General features: G+C 45.2%; 1 protein-coding gene across 2 annotated transcripts in view; it reads right to left on the bottom strand.

Moving 5' to 3' along the window:
• Positions 1 to 13,343, bottom strand: part of LOC135907490 (calcium-activated chloride channel regulator 1-like) — a 435,567-nt gene that overhangs the window by 390,697 nt on the left and 31,527 nt on the right. For both annotated transcript variants that reach the window (XM_065439176.2, XM_070541068.1), the window contains exon 4: positions 3,060 to 3,351. In XM_065439176.2, coding sequence (XP_065295248.2) covers positions 3,060 to 3,351 — 292 coding nt within the window. The remainder of the gene's footprint in view (positions 1 to 3,059; positions 3,352 to 13,343) is intronic.

The following is a 13,343-nucleotide window of genomic DNA, read 5'->3' as shown; positions in this document are numbered from 1 at the left end:
AGTGACATCCCTGAAACAGTTTGGTGCAGAATTTCCTTTCAAAGTGCCGTTTATATAGTCGGTGCAATATATCGGCCACCTTCGACTTCGCTTGACATCCTAAACCGATTGCAGACATTCTTGTGCAACAATGTACACAGGAACACGCGGTTAATTATGGCCGGAGACTTCAATTTACCGCACATTAACTGGCAAGACCTACTCTGCAGCTGCGCTGAAGCATCCAGCGCTGATAAATTACTAGATATAATGTTTTCTTTTAATCTAAATCAAATCGTTCAAGAGGACACAAGAATAACTTCTAGGTCGCGGTCATTGTTGGACCTAGTGTTCCTATCCAATAATATAGAACATCATTTGTTGACAATTGAAGACGGTATTTCCGATCACAGAATGATTGTAGTGAATGTGGCTACTAGCAGTGTGTCCCGTATGAAATGCTCCCCTATAATTACGGTAAAGGACTACAAACGTGCTGATGACAATTCAATATTAGATTTTTGGAATTCTCGTTTGGCCAATTTGAGCACCATGCAATGGAAGAAACTGTAGATGAGCTTTGGAATGAATTTAGGGATATAGTAGACCATTGTGTGGAGCGATTTGTGCCAACTCGAAAAAAAGAGTGTAAACAACGCCGGCCTTGAATTAACCGCGGCATCATTCACATGAAAAGGAAATTAAAGCGGCTGCGTAAAAAGAAAAAGGGTTCGGACGAAATACCGAGACTTCGCGCAGAGTTCAGGCGCACTCTGACGCTATCCAAAAAGCAATTCTTTGAACAAACACTGACAGGGTTCCTAAGAAGTTCTCCACAAAACTTCTGGAGATATCTCAGCAGTACGAAAGATAAAATTGAAGAAATCGTAAAGGACAATATAATGTTAACAACGTCTGCGGACGTTGCCGAACATTTTAATTACTTCTTTCAATCTGTATTTGCTAATAATAGAAACATGAATACAGACGAGCATTTACCATATATAACACGTTACCCGATGGGGAATCTAGAAATCAAACAAGCAGGGGTGTTCGAATTGCTGCTGAGTTTAGATGGAAAAAAAATCTAGTGGACCTGACAGAATTTGTCCCGAATTTCTGAAAGCTATGCTGAATGGATGTCATACTACTTAACGATAATATTCGAGAAATCATTACATACGCATACTTTACCCACAGACTGGCGCAGGGCCGTAGTTATACCAGCGCACAAAGGCGGTGATCGCACACTTGTAAATAGTTACCGTCCAATTTCACTCACATGTATCAGTTGTAAAATTCTGGAACACATCATCGCAAAACATATTTTACAATTTCTAGAAGTGAATAGTTTACTTTACTCATACCAGCATGGCTTCCGTACTGGACTATCTACCATTACACAATAATTTGATGTAGTTCATGATCTCGCTGCCGCCTTAGATGAGAAGCACCAGATTGACGTCATTTGTATAGATTTTGCGAAAGCCTTCGATAAGGTTCCGCATAATAAGCTCATCTTTAAACTGAGAGAAATAGGTATCGATGAAAGATTAGTGCTATGGATAAAGAATATTTAAGTGATCGCATACAGACTGTAAGTTTAGATGGCAGCCTATCGAGTCCACTTGAAGTGCTTTCAGGTGTTCCTCAGGGGTCAGTCTTGGGCCCACTGTTATTTCTTATATATATAAACGATATCTCTTCTGTTATTGAAGAACCGGTAAAAATGAAGCTTTTTGCTGATGATTGCCTAATTTATTCTACCGTAAGCAATGTTCAGGATCAACTCAGAATTAGTAGTTGTTTAGAAAATTTCAGCCGATGGTGTAAATTATGGGGTATGAATATAAACTACAATAAATCAACATACACACATATGACTAAGAAAGTAAATGTTCTGCCTTTTAACTATTACATCGATGGTAATTTGTTAGGTCGTGCTAACCAGTTTAAATATCTAGGTGTCACAGTTACGCATAATCTGACATGGCATACGCACATAGAAAATGTGTGCTCGAAGGCGAATCAGAGATTAGGTTTCTTAAGGCAAAAACTAGGTCAAGCTTCGCGAGATGTAAAGCTGATAGCTTATAATACTTTTGTTAGACCTTTACTTGAATACGCCTCAGTCATCTGGAGCCCTCATCAGGGAGAAATGACTACAAAGTTGGAAAAAGTTCAACGTCGTGCCGCGCGCTTCATATGCTCAAAGTACCGCTGTTTAGAATCCGTTACACTGATGCTGCAGTCTTGTGAACTGGAAACACTAGAAGTACGAAGGCTAAAAAATCGTCTGAAAGTGTTTTATAGAATACTACATGGTCATTTAAAAATCAACAAAGATGAGTATGTGCAGCTTCCAGGAAAACGAAGAAGTCGTGTTAATCATCAATATGTTTTACATCCATACTTTGCTCACAGTGATGTGTTCCGCTTTTCTTTTTTCCCTGCCGTGATTGAACTCTGGAACGCAATACCAAGCTTTGTGGCAGAAGCCAGTGATGTTTGTGAATTTGAAAAATTGTTAAACATGTATTTTTTTTATTCCGCTGCCGCTTTATGCACCTGTATATAGGTCTGCCTGTATTTAAAACCCTTCCTGTAAGAACCCTTAGCAGAAGGTTGACAGTATGAAGAAATAAATCAATAAATAAATATTGCTCTCGCTCTTTATATGTTCGTACTTTTCAATGTGTGCGCGCGACAGCACCCAGACCATAAGGTTTGTTCTGTACGAATCACATAAATTATTTATTGATTGTATTTCTATCCTGCTGGTGTTGAAACAGTTTGCAGTACGTTCCTTGTGTTTGCTATAAGTGCATAAAATAATTCTGCTGTATTAACTCCTTTTAAGACCAGTCTCCATGTTTTCATTTTGCCCATTTGTTTCTCTACCACATTTGCTTCTTTTGGTAGAGTCTGTGTAAAGCGTTACCTTTAAGGTGCGCCATTAGAAGGGCTATTAAGCAATTCGTACGCTCGGTAATAGACTTTTAAAAACTATAATATTTTTCTATTAGTATTATTATTATCTTTTCTATTGCTACCCAAAGCTGGATAGAGAAGTGTCATACCTATGTAGCCTACGGTCGCATAATTCAGCCGCCTCAGAACGTTGCTCGCAATGCGAATGACGTCTCCACGCTTTCCGCAGGACCTCCGTAGTTTTGTGCTAAAGGGATCTTCTTCATCACCTTCCTTTGGAGCATCAACAAGGATGTCGCTCTTCGAGAAGCAACATTTACTGCTGCTTTGAGCAGCAGGCCGTAGGGGCCATGTCTTGGGAAACTGCAGAAGGACTTTTTTGATGAAGACACGGCCCCCAGTGGCCAAATGGAGAAACTCTGACGATGATTGTAGCAAGACCTGCATGTCAAAATATGGCGTTATATCCTGGAAAGATGCAAATCAATTTACCGAACACATCAATCAAATAACTGTTGATTCTCTGTTGCTTATATAAAGATAAAATAAAGGCAGCCTAGCCAGCGACACATTCGCCAAAATTTTCTGCCGCCTATTTTTTACGCACCAATTCAGCGTCCATTATCTCTGACTCTCACGGCGTGGCATTGTTCGAGTGGGGAAGTACCGATCAACGGGCGCTAAATGATCAGGGAGCACGAAACGGCGAGCAAGACTCGGGCAAAGGGCCGAATTCCTCTAAAGCAGGCGCAGATATTTTTTTCTCTTTTGCACGAGCTTGACTTCCTGAGAGCCTTTTGTAGAGACCCCTGTGGATTTTCTCGCCCGCGCGTGCATTGAGAAGCTTGCTAAGAGGGAGGATTTGCGAATTCCCCGAAATATGCGGTGTCTGTGCCATAACGTGTCCACGGATTGCTAACATTGTATCTATTCAGAGGGTACGGCGCTGTAAGGCCGGCAGCTCGTTTCTTCTGCTTTTGTAAACGAACAATAGAAGTCCAACACGGGCTCAAGAATATGAGTGCGTCTGTATAGTGCTATGCAAGGGCACGACCTTTAATAGCGAGGGGAATCGTCAGTTGACTGGCCCCTAATTAAAAGGACTGCGGCCGAGGCCTCGAGAGAAGTCGTGCTACAATTGATTGAACCTAATTGGATCATGACCAATAAAAATACCGTTCCCCAGCCCAGGTAGGTTGACAAAGGACAAGCTACCTAAATGCAGGTTTTAGTCCATGCTAGCAGTCTAAAAGCTCACCCTAGTATCACCTGAGGGGCTTGTGCAGTCCAGTATCGTCTGGGCCGCCTAGCTGCGGCTGAACTCTGCGCAACTTGTTGAGGTTAGAGACGGCAAACCAACGTCTTTAACGAAGCTTATGGTAGGTCTCCTCAAGTTAGCTCAAGCTGTTCGAGAGTCTGCGTTGGATCCAGACTCCCTAGAAACCTAACCCACCAATTGCAACTACCTCAACAAGATCGGCTAGTCAGCGTGCTTCGGGAACGATCTGCCTTCAAATCTATGGTTTATGGACTTGCTGCTGCTTCCCGACTATGCGCATGCCGTCTCTTTTCTTTTGAACAGTGTCTTAGTGGAACGTTGTTAAGTGTATTTTTGTGTGGTGCTCGTTTTTTATATCCGCTGGTAATTGCTCATTATATTTCTTTTGTCGTGAGCATTGATAATATTAAATACATTTGTAAGTGTTCAAGTGCTATTTTTATATTAATTCCTGTATTGTTGACATTCGATAAATTTTTTCCCCGATTCTGGCCCTTTCACTGTGTTCTGTCGAGTACGGAAGAACCAACCAGCTTGTATAGCCTGTCGACTACCTCGCGCCAAAGGAGAACTGGTGACAAGCCGTGACATAAACTAGCGTCTGCTTGAGGACGTTCTATACAAAAGTCGGACAGTGCATTAAGAACCATAATCGTGGAGATTTATCGATGAGTGCTGCTGACACATTGCTTTCCAGTGTCAAACACACGCGTGTGCGAATTGTGAGGTCACAATTTGTGGAGTTCGAGTGGCAGTTTAGAGGGATTGGAGTTCGACAAGTCGATACAACAAGGCCAGCAAGTCTAGATGGCGCTGAGCTGAAGAGATGGCTTGTAGAACAGCAAGGACACGTCGTGGCCTGAGAAGTGCCGGCACTGGCTCAAGTAGAAAAGAGAGAGCAAGAGCAGAAAGGTAGGAAACGAATGATGGCGAAGGAAGCCGGAGAGCGGGAAGGAAAGTTGTTAGAGTTAAGGGGCATTCAGTGTAATCAAAGGGGCAACGAGAGTAGGACCGGCAACGAGCACTTATAAGTACAGGAGAATCACAGTTAACGCATAAATACTAGTAGGCATCTCGTCTCCTTCGATTAAAGAAGGTGCGATTTCAACGCATCTATCCCGTGGATTTAGAGTATCGCCAGAGCTCAGAACCTACCCGAAGTCTAGTGGTGCGGAGAAGAAGCGGAGAAGCGTTTAGCTTTAACAGAAGGTTATCGCCGAGCTATGCAGTCGACTACACAAAAGTGAAGACCGGTCTCCTGAGGGGCTAACGCTTCACAGCCGATGGGTTTACATACAGGTTCAGTAATGATGAACCAGTGGGGGCCAAAACGACAATCCGATATGGAGCACAGCTAAGTCTTTTCTTCGGTTGATAGCCCTAACTTTCCAAAACCAAGACCGAATTCAGCTCCTTACAGGCACTGCCGATTAGAGATTTGTGCATGGTTGCGGTCCGATTTTGTCGCTTTGCTTAAAGGAGAGGAAAGCAGAATCTTTCGAAGTTATGCTAGAGCAGGCAGACCAATTCCTTGAGGCTCACGGTTGAGGAAATCTAGCGCAAAGAAACAAAGATGGTCTGGTCACAGACGAGAAACAGGACTCTGAAAACTGGGAAAACGGCCGCCCGCCGATGCCCCAGTGTTACCTCCCCAATCGCGGATAACATCCACGCCAGCTATGTCGCACCAAACCCGCGGCCAAATAGCCGTCGCCTGTTACACGTGTGGTGTAAAAGGTCACATTTCATGCAGCTGCCACGCGGGCTGTACATTAAACAAACTCCGGGCATCGTGCCTTTACTCCTCAGCAAATAACTCGACAGGATCACATACGCGACTGCTATCACGAGCTAAGCGATGGGGACAAGATTCCCGTCATCAACGCGATCATGGTAATGCAGCCGAAATATCCTGCCAAGGCCGTGCCGGTTCCTTCCGGGACCCTAGGAAGGAGAACCATCACACTGTTGTGGCAGATATGGTGCAAGAAAGTAATTATACGTTTGGACCTGGTGAAAGAAGACCAGCTCTTTTGTGCCAGCAGCCTCATCTACTTGATTCATGGGGCTGCCACTCTGCTGCCTTATGCGCGAAATGAAATCGACCCGCCGTATTTTACGGCCTCCTTACAGGGCTGTGTATACGAAAACCACTGCATGGCCAGATTGTGGAAAATATGGAAGGCGCAAGATCCCAGGAGGATCCGAGAGACGAGACCGAAGAATACGCCGTTAAGGACAGGACGAAACAAGAACCTGCGGCGGTAGCTGTCACCCACGCCCAGGTACAAGCACAGCCGTAAAGGTATCCCAACCTCCAGGCTCCCGAGGACTTGGCTGAGTTACCAGATGAGGATGGATACGGGAACGAGCACAGAAGTGATCAAAAAGTCAAATATCTATCTGTCTATCTCGCAAGGATAGACCAGAAGCACACATGCTCAATTGATAAGAGAAGTGCCGAATTCAAACAGGAAAGGGGGCTACTTGACCAGACCTACAGCGATGGTCAGCGCATCAGCTCGTCGTACCTACGCGCCACCATGAAGCGGTGTTGGAAACGGCCTATGACGGTCAAATGGCTGGACACTTAGGCAATCAGAAGACAAATGACCGGATTTCCGAAGAGTCCTATTGGCTTGGCATCACGGCCGGTGTGAGAAGATATGTACCTACTTGCGATATATTCTAGCGCACGGTTTAAAAACATGAAAAATGATAGGCCCATTAGCCTAATTGCACCATTATATAATATATTCACCAAGATTATTTGCAATTGTATAAGGGCAACACAGGGCTTTAGTCAACCAAGGGAACAGGCCGGCTTCAGTAAGGGATATCCTGAAATGAATCACATTCATTTCACTATTCAGGTAATCGAGAATTCGGCCGAGTACAATCAGTCTATCTATATATTGTACAAAAACGTATATCTACAAGTATTTACAACTAAGGCTTGCAGCACAGGAGTCACAGCAGCCAAAATGGCGAATAACCACCTGTCTTCTTCAGCGTCTTCTTCATCGATGCTGGCCTATTGCGACAGACTTCTGTCTCGCGGCACAACCATCCGGGCGAAAACACTCGCAAAATTCATGTAGGCTACAGTGAAGCATCAATGGGCGGACTATATAGCTTTAGCAGAGCAATGTGAACTACATCTGTCTGGACCGGCGTAGAAGGCAGCATTGGCTTTACTAGTGCAATCTGATACGCCATGTCGGTAACGTGGCGCAGAACGCGATAAGGACCGTGGTAACATCGTAGAATCTTCGCTGATAAGCCAACTCGTCGAGTTGGCGACCAGAGGAGAGCTAAAGATCCTGGAGCTTAATATACATCCTTATGACGACAGTCGTAACACAAATTCTGGGATGCCTTCGACATCATAAGGCGGTAACGCGCGATATGACGCGCAGAGTTCGCCCTTGCGATGGCATCTTGTGCCTACTCCGATTGTCGTTGTGGAGCGTATGGGATTAATGTATCCATGGGGCGTGTCGGCTCACGGCCAAAAAGAAGATAAAACGGAGAACAACCTGCACTATCGTGGCGTGCCGTATTATAGGCGAATGTAAGAAATCGTAATCTAACATTGCAGTCGCGGTGGTTGGTGCCAACGTACATGGAAGCATCTCAGTTATGGTGCGATTCACTCGTTCGGTGAGACCGTTTGTATGAGGATGATAGGCGGTGGCGACCTTGTGTTTTGTAGAACATGAGCGGAGGAGGTCATCAATGACACGGGATAAGAAGTAAGGGCTGCGATCGGTGAGCAGCTGACGAGGAGTTCCATGATGCAGAATCAGATCGCGGAGAAAGAAGTCGGCAACATCGGTAGCACAGCTGGTTGGAAGCGCACCAGTAATAGCGCAAAGCTTGGCACAGTCTGTCGCAACAGCGACCAATTTCTTCACTGATGCTGATGTAGGGAAAGGTCCTGTCAGATTGAGGCTGACGTGGAAGAACGATTCTACTGGGACATCGATAGGCTGAACAAGGCCGGCAGGAAACGTCGGTGGCCTCTTGCGTCGTTGTCACAGCTCGCAGCTGCAAACATATTTCTGCATGGAGTGATAAAGCCCACGCCAAAAAAACGACGCCGCACGCGATGATGAGTGCTCGTTCAACCAAGGTGATCTGCTGTGGGTTCGTGGTGAAGCTGCTGGAGGACAGTGGAACGCATGTGGGAGGGTGCCACCAGCAAGTGCTCAGGGCCTTCGGAGTATATATTTTGGCGGTATAAAGTTCCACTGTGTAACGTAAACATCCGGAGCGACTCATCAGAAGCCCTGGAGCTGAGACGGTCGATGACGGAACGTAACGGCGACCACGCCATTGTTCGATGCCGACATGAAGAAAGTACGATATAGAAAGAACACAAACATCGGTTTCATGGTTGGTGTTGTCGGTCGGATCAACGGGATATCAGGACAGGCAGTCCGTGTCCTGGTGTTATTGGCTATACTTGTGCTAGACGGAAAACGAGTACCCTTGTAACTGCAAAGCCCAGCGTCCAAGACGGCCTGTAGGATCTTTCAGTGAGGAAAGCCATCAGAGGGCATGGTGGTCAGTCACGCCTGTGAATGGATGGCCAAAGAGGTACGGCTGAAATTTGGAGATGGTGCGAACAAGTGAAAGGCATTCACGCTCGGTAATTCAATATTTGCGCTTTGGGGCAGATAGCAGGCGGCTAGCGTACGCTATGACGCAGTCATGACTATGCTGATGCTGGGCAAGGACGGCACTGATTCTGTATTCACCGACGTCAGTCCGAACTTCCGCAGGTGGTGGTGGTGGTGGTTTCGAAGGGCAGAGTGTCACGCGTTCCACTTGGAAGGACATGCGTATTTGAAACTCAATTGAAGCAGGTGAGCATCGACAGAGTGGATCCTAACCGAGCACCACCAATAAACATGAATAGGTACATTCTGACCCTTATGAATTATGCAACCCGCTAAGCCGACACCGTGACACTACCCAGCATAGAGACAGAACATGGCCGAATCTCTGATCGAAATGTTCTTCCCATTTGGCGTCCCTAACGAGGTGTTCCGTGATCGGGGCACAAATTTCACAGCAGGCCTGATAAAATAAGTCATTCGGCCACTTCCAGTGCTACAGCTAAACGCCACCCCGTGCAATCCCATGGCCAGTGGTATGGTAGAACATTTTAACGGAACTTTTACTTGCATAGAAGCTTCCTACACGGAAGCTTTCTATGCAAGTACGGGCTTCACGCCTTTTTAACACTCATACGGCTGGCATGTGAGGTGACCCTCGGCGACCTTAAGTAGCTGTGAACGAATGTAGACCTGAGCGATCAAGTGAGGACGGCCTATCAGCATTTCTTCGATCGTCGGAACCGAATGGGGAAAACTTGCCGTATGACGCATCAGAAGTTGGGGAACACACTTGACAGGAAACTTTGCAACCTCAAGGCAAAACAGGGGAAGTTTCACAATGGAAACAGGAGATTGATCTTGCTTCGTACCGACACCAGCAAGGTTCTACTGCAATGAAAGGGGCTTTCGAGGACCAGGAGGAGAGAGCCGACTACATTATCGGGACCGTCGTAAGGAGGGAAATATGCCACGCCAACTTGCTCAAAATATACAACGAGAGAGGCTGTCGTCCAAACCGACCACCAACGGCTCTGCTACAACAGAGGGGCGAAACGACTAAACAGTGGGATACTTCGGTGGAACTTACTACTTAAGGAATATGAATTCACGCAAATGCCGGAGCCGATTATTTGAGCCGAACAAAGGATAATTTTTCTGGCAAGTTGCGGATTTCTGTTTTGTGAACAAACGGGTGTAGTGTTCGGTTGCATAGGATTTTTTGATAAAGTTCACATTGGCAATAGCGTGCAAAGGGTTTTGCATACATGGAACGGTTTTGTGATTTCTCTCGAAAATGCCACTCGTGAACGCGAATATTATTCTATAATATTCTGAAAGGGTGGGGGCAGTTTATCATGGTGCGGCATTGTTCTAGTTGCAAAGCGGCGATCAATGGGCTCCGAAACATCGTGGGAGTAGGAAGCGCCGAGCAAGACGGGTATCGCCGGCCGGTCGGGAATGTTCCATTTTTTCTTGGCGCGACCTTGACTTCCCGAGTGTCTTTTGTAGGAACCCTTGCGCATTTTCTCGCGCGCGCGTGTATTGAGAAGGTTGCTAAACAAAGGGAAAGCGATATGCCGAAATAGGTGGTGTGTCTATACAATACCGTGTCCACGAATTGCTAACAGTGTATGTATTGTGAGGTTACGGCGCCGTGCGGCCGGCTGCCGCTGTTTCTTCCATGCTTTGTGGAGGTTCGCAACGGACTCAAGGGCATACATGTGTGTCTGTGTGCTGCAATGCAAGGGCGTGATTCCTATCAGTGGGGGAAGCAACCGCTCGCTCACCGCCAATGCACCACCAATATCAATCTTCATCAGCAATGGCTCAATTGTCGGATTTTGTAACAGAGATGTCAGCGTTTTCTTTTCTACTCAATGCATGTGTGATTATTTTTTCTAACTTTAGCACTCCTGCTTGTGCCCACATGAGCCTCCAATATTTTCTAAGTAAATAAATAAGAGGGCTGTGGCCAAGGCCTTTAGTGGAGTAGTGCTACAATTGAGTGAACTTAGTTGGATCGTCAGCGATAAATTGCGTTCCCCAACCCATGAAATTTGAAAAGGAGAAGTTACTTAAGCGCAAGTTTTAGTCCATGCTAAGCAGTCTAGAAGCTGAACCTATAATCTGCAGAAAAGTATTGTCTGGGCCGCCTAGCCACTTAAGAACTCCGAGTGACTTGTTGACGTCAGAGACGACAAACGGTAGTAGACGGCAGTTCCACTCAAGTTGGCTCAACCTGCTTGAGGGGATTCGTTGGATCTAGACTCCCGGGAAACGAAGCCCATCAATTGCAACCATGTCAACAAGATCGCCTAGCGAGCGAACATAGGGAACGACCCGCCGTGTAATTCACGGATTATGGACTTGCTGCTGCTGCCCGCCCATGCGTATGTCATTCTTTGAATAAATCGCTTTAAGAATACACTGTTAAGTGTATTCTTGTGTTGTGTTAGTTTTTATAATCATCATTAGCAATAGTCTACTTTTTTGTCCACTGCAGCACGAAGGCTTCTCCCTGCGATTTCCAATTATCCCTGTCCTTCGCCAACCGATTCGCGTTGGCGAACCACCGCTCGCAAATTTCCTAATTTCACCGCCCCATCTAGTCTTCCGCCATCCTCGACTGCGCTTCCCTTCTCTTGGCGCCCATTCTGAAACGCTCATCGTCCACCGTTTCACTAAACTGCGCATTACATGACCTGCCAAATTCCATTTTTTTCCTTAACGCCAATTTCAATACCGGATATACGCGTCTGCTCTCTGATCAAAAGCGCTCTCTTTCAATCGCTTAACGTTATACCTAGAGTTCTTCGTTCCATCGCTCTTTGCGCGGTTCTTGTCCTCAAGCTTCTTTGTCAGCCTCTAAGTTTCTCCCCATATGCCAGCACCAGTAAAATGCACTGAGAGTTTTTTTTAAATAATAATGATAAACTTCGTTTCCGGAGCTTATGATGTCTGCCGTAGGCAATCCAACCCATTTTTATTGTTCTGTGAATTTTCTTCTAATGGTTAGAGTTCTCAGTCATTAGTTGACCTAGGTAAACATACTCCTTCACAGGCTCTGCAGACTGACTGGGAAACCTGAATTCTTGTTCTCTTGCCCAACTATTGATCATTATCTTTGTCTTAATTCTGAATATTATTCGTCAATCCCACTCTTGCACTGTCTCTGTTAAGGTCCTCAATCATTCGCTGTAACTCGTCTGCCATGCTGCACAGAACAATATCACCTGTAAACCAAAGATTGCTGAGATATTCGCCATCGATCCCTACTGCTACGCCTTCCGAGTTAAGTAGCTTGTAAAGTTCTTCCAAGCGCGCGGTGAATAGTATTGGAGAGATTCTTTCTCCTTGTCTGACCGCTTTCTTTATAGGCATCTTCCTACTTTTCTTATTTAGTATTAAGCTAGCTGTAGAATCTCTGTACATATTTTCCAAGATATTTACGTAAGCATCCTGAACTGCTTGATTAAATAATAGTTTGTATCTCTACTGAATCGAATGCCTTTGCGTAATCAAATAAAAACATATTGATAGGCTCATTGTACTCTGCGGATTTCTTGATTTCCTGATTGATGACACGGATTTTATTCATTGTAGAGTATATTTTCCTGAAACTCTTCCCTTGGTTAACTAAAGACCTCTGTTGACCTTATTCTATTGGAGATTATCTTGGTGAATATTGACTCGTGTACTTGTTATTCTTCATCGGGTGACAGCGTTTCACCGCCTAACAAATGTTATGGTAGGACGCGCTCGCATGTATTGGAAGGTAATCAAAAGTTATGGATGGTTCTATCCGCTGTCTGTCGTCACCGAACCTTGTGTGATCTGATCACATCGTGCGACGCAAACGCTATAGACCTTTCTAGAATAGGTGGGGGTCCCAGCGGTTAATCTGGAACCTTAGATGACTGATGTATAAAAGCCGATGCGCTTGACCCGCTGAAGAAATTTGCGACGATCGCCGACAGTGTTCGCTGCTGTTGTCGTTCTTTGAGTGTAGCCTGTTTTTGAGTGAGCAAGTTTGCCCAATAAAAGCTAGTTTCGTCCTTCCCATTTTTTCTGCTTTCTTCACCCCCACTACCGCGTGACAATATTTGACATAATACTGGAAGTAAGGTAATGGGCCCTTTATTTCTCAATTTTTTAACGTCTCCCTTTCTGTGCGTTAGTATAATGTTTCAATTCTTCCACTTCACATAGAGAGCCACCAGTTTTTCAATCAATATGTCTGCTCGATCTTTGATTACATCGACTTTTATTCCATCTTCTTGTGCCTATTTTCAACGTTTCATGTCTTGCAACAAACTCTTCACCTCATTACTACTTATAGGCGGAGTCTCTGCAACCTGTTCATTACTGCTTCGAATGGAACTATCGTGACTCCTCTCGGCACTGTACAGGTCGGTAGAAAATTCTTACGGTGCTTTTACTATACATTTGAGATTGCTCATGTTATTAAATTTCTTATCTTTCAGTGTACGCATCTTGCTGTGTCCTATGCCAAGTTTCCTTCTCACTAA

The sequence above is a fragment of the Dermacentor albipictus genome, chromosome 6, assembly GCF_038994185.2.
Source record: "Dermacentor albipictus isolate Rhodes 1998 colony chromosome 6, USDA_Dalb.pri_finalv2, whole genome shotgun sequence".
In the NCBI taxonomy this organism is placed as follows: Eukaryota; Metazoa; Arthropoda; class Arachnida; order Ixodida; family Ixodidae; genus Dermacentor; species Dermacentor albipictus.
This window is presented reverse-complemented; position numbering and strand designations above follow the sequence as displayed.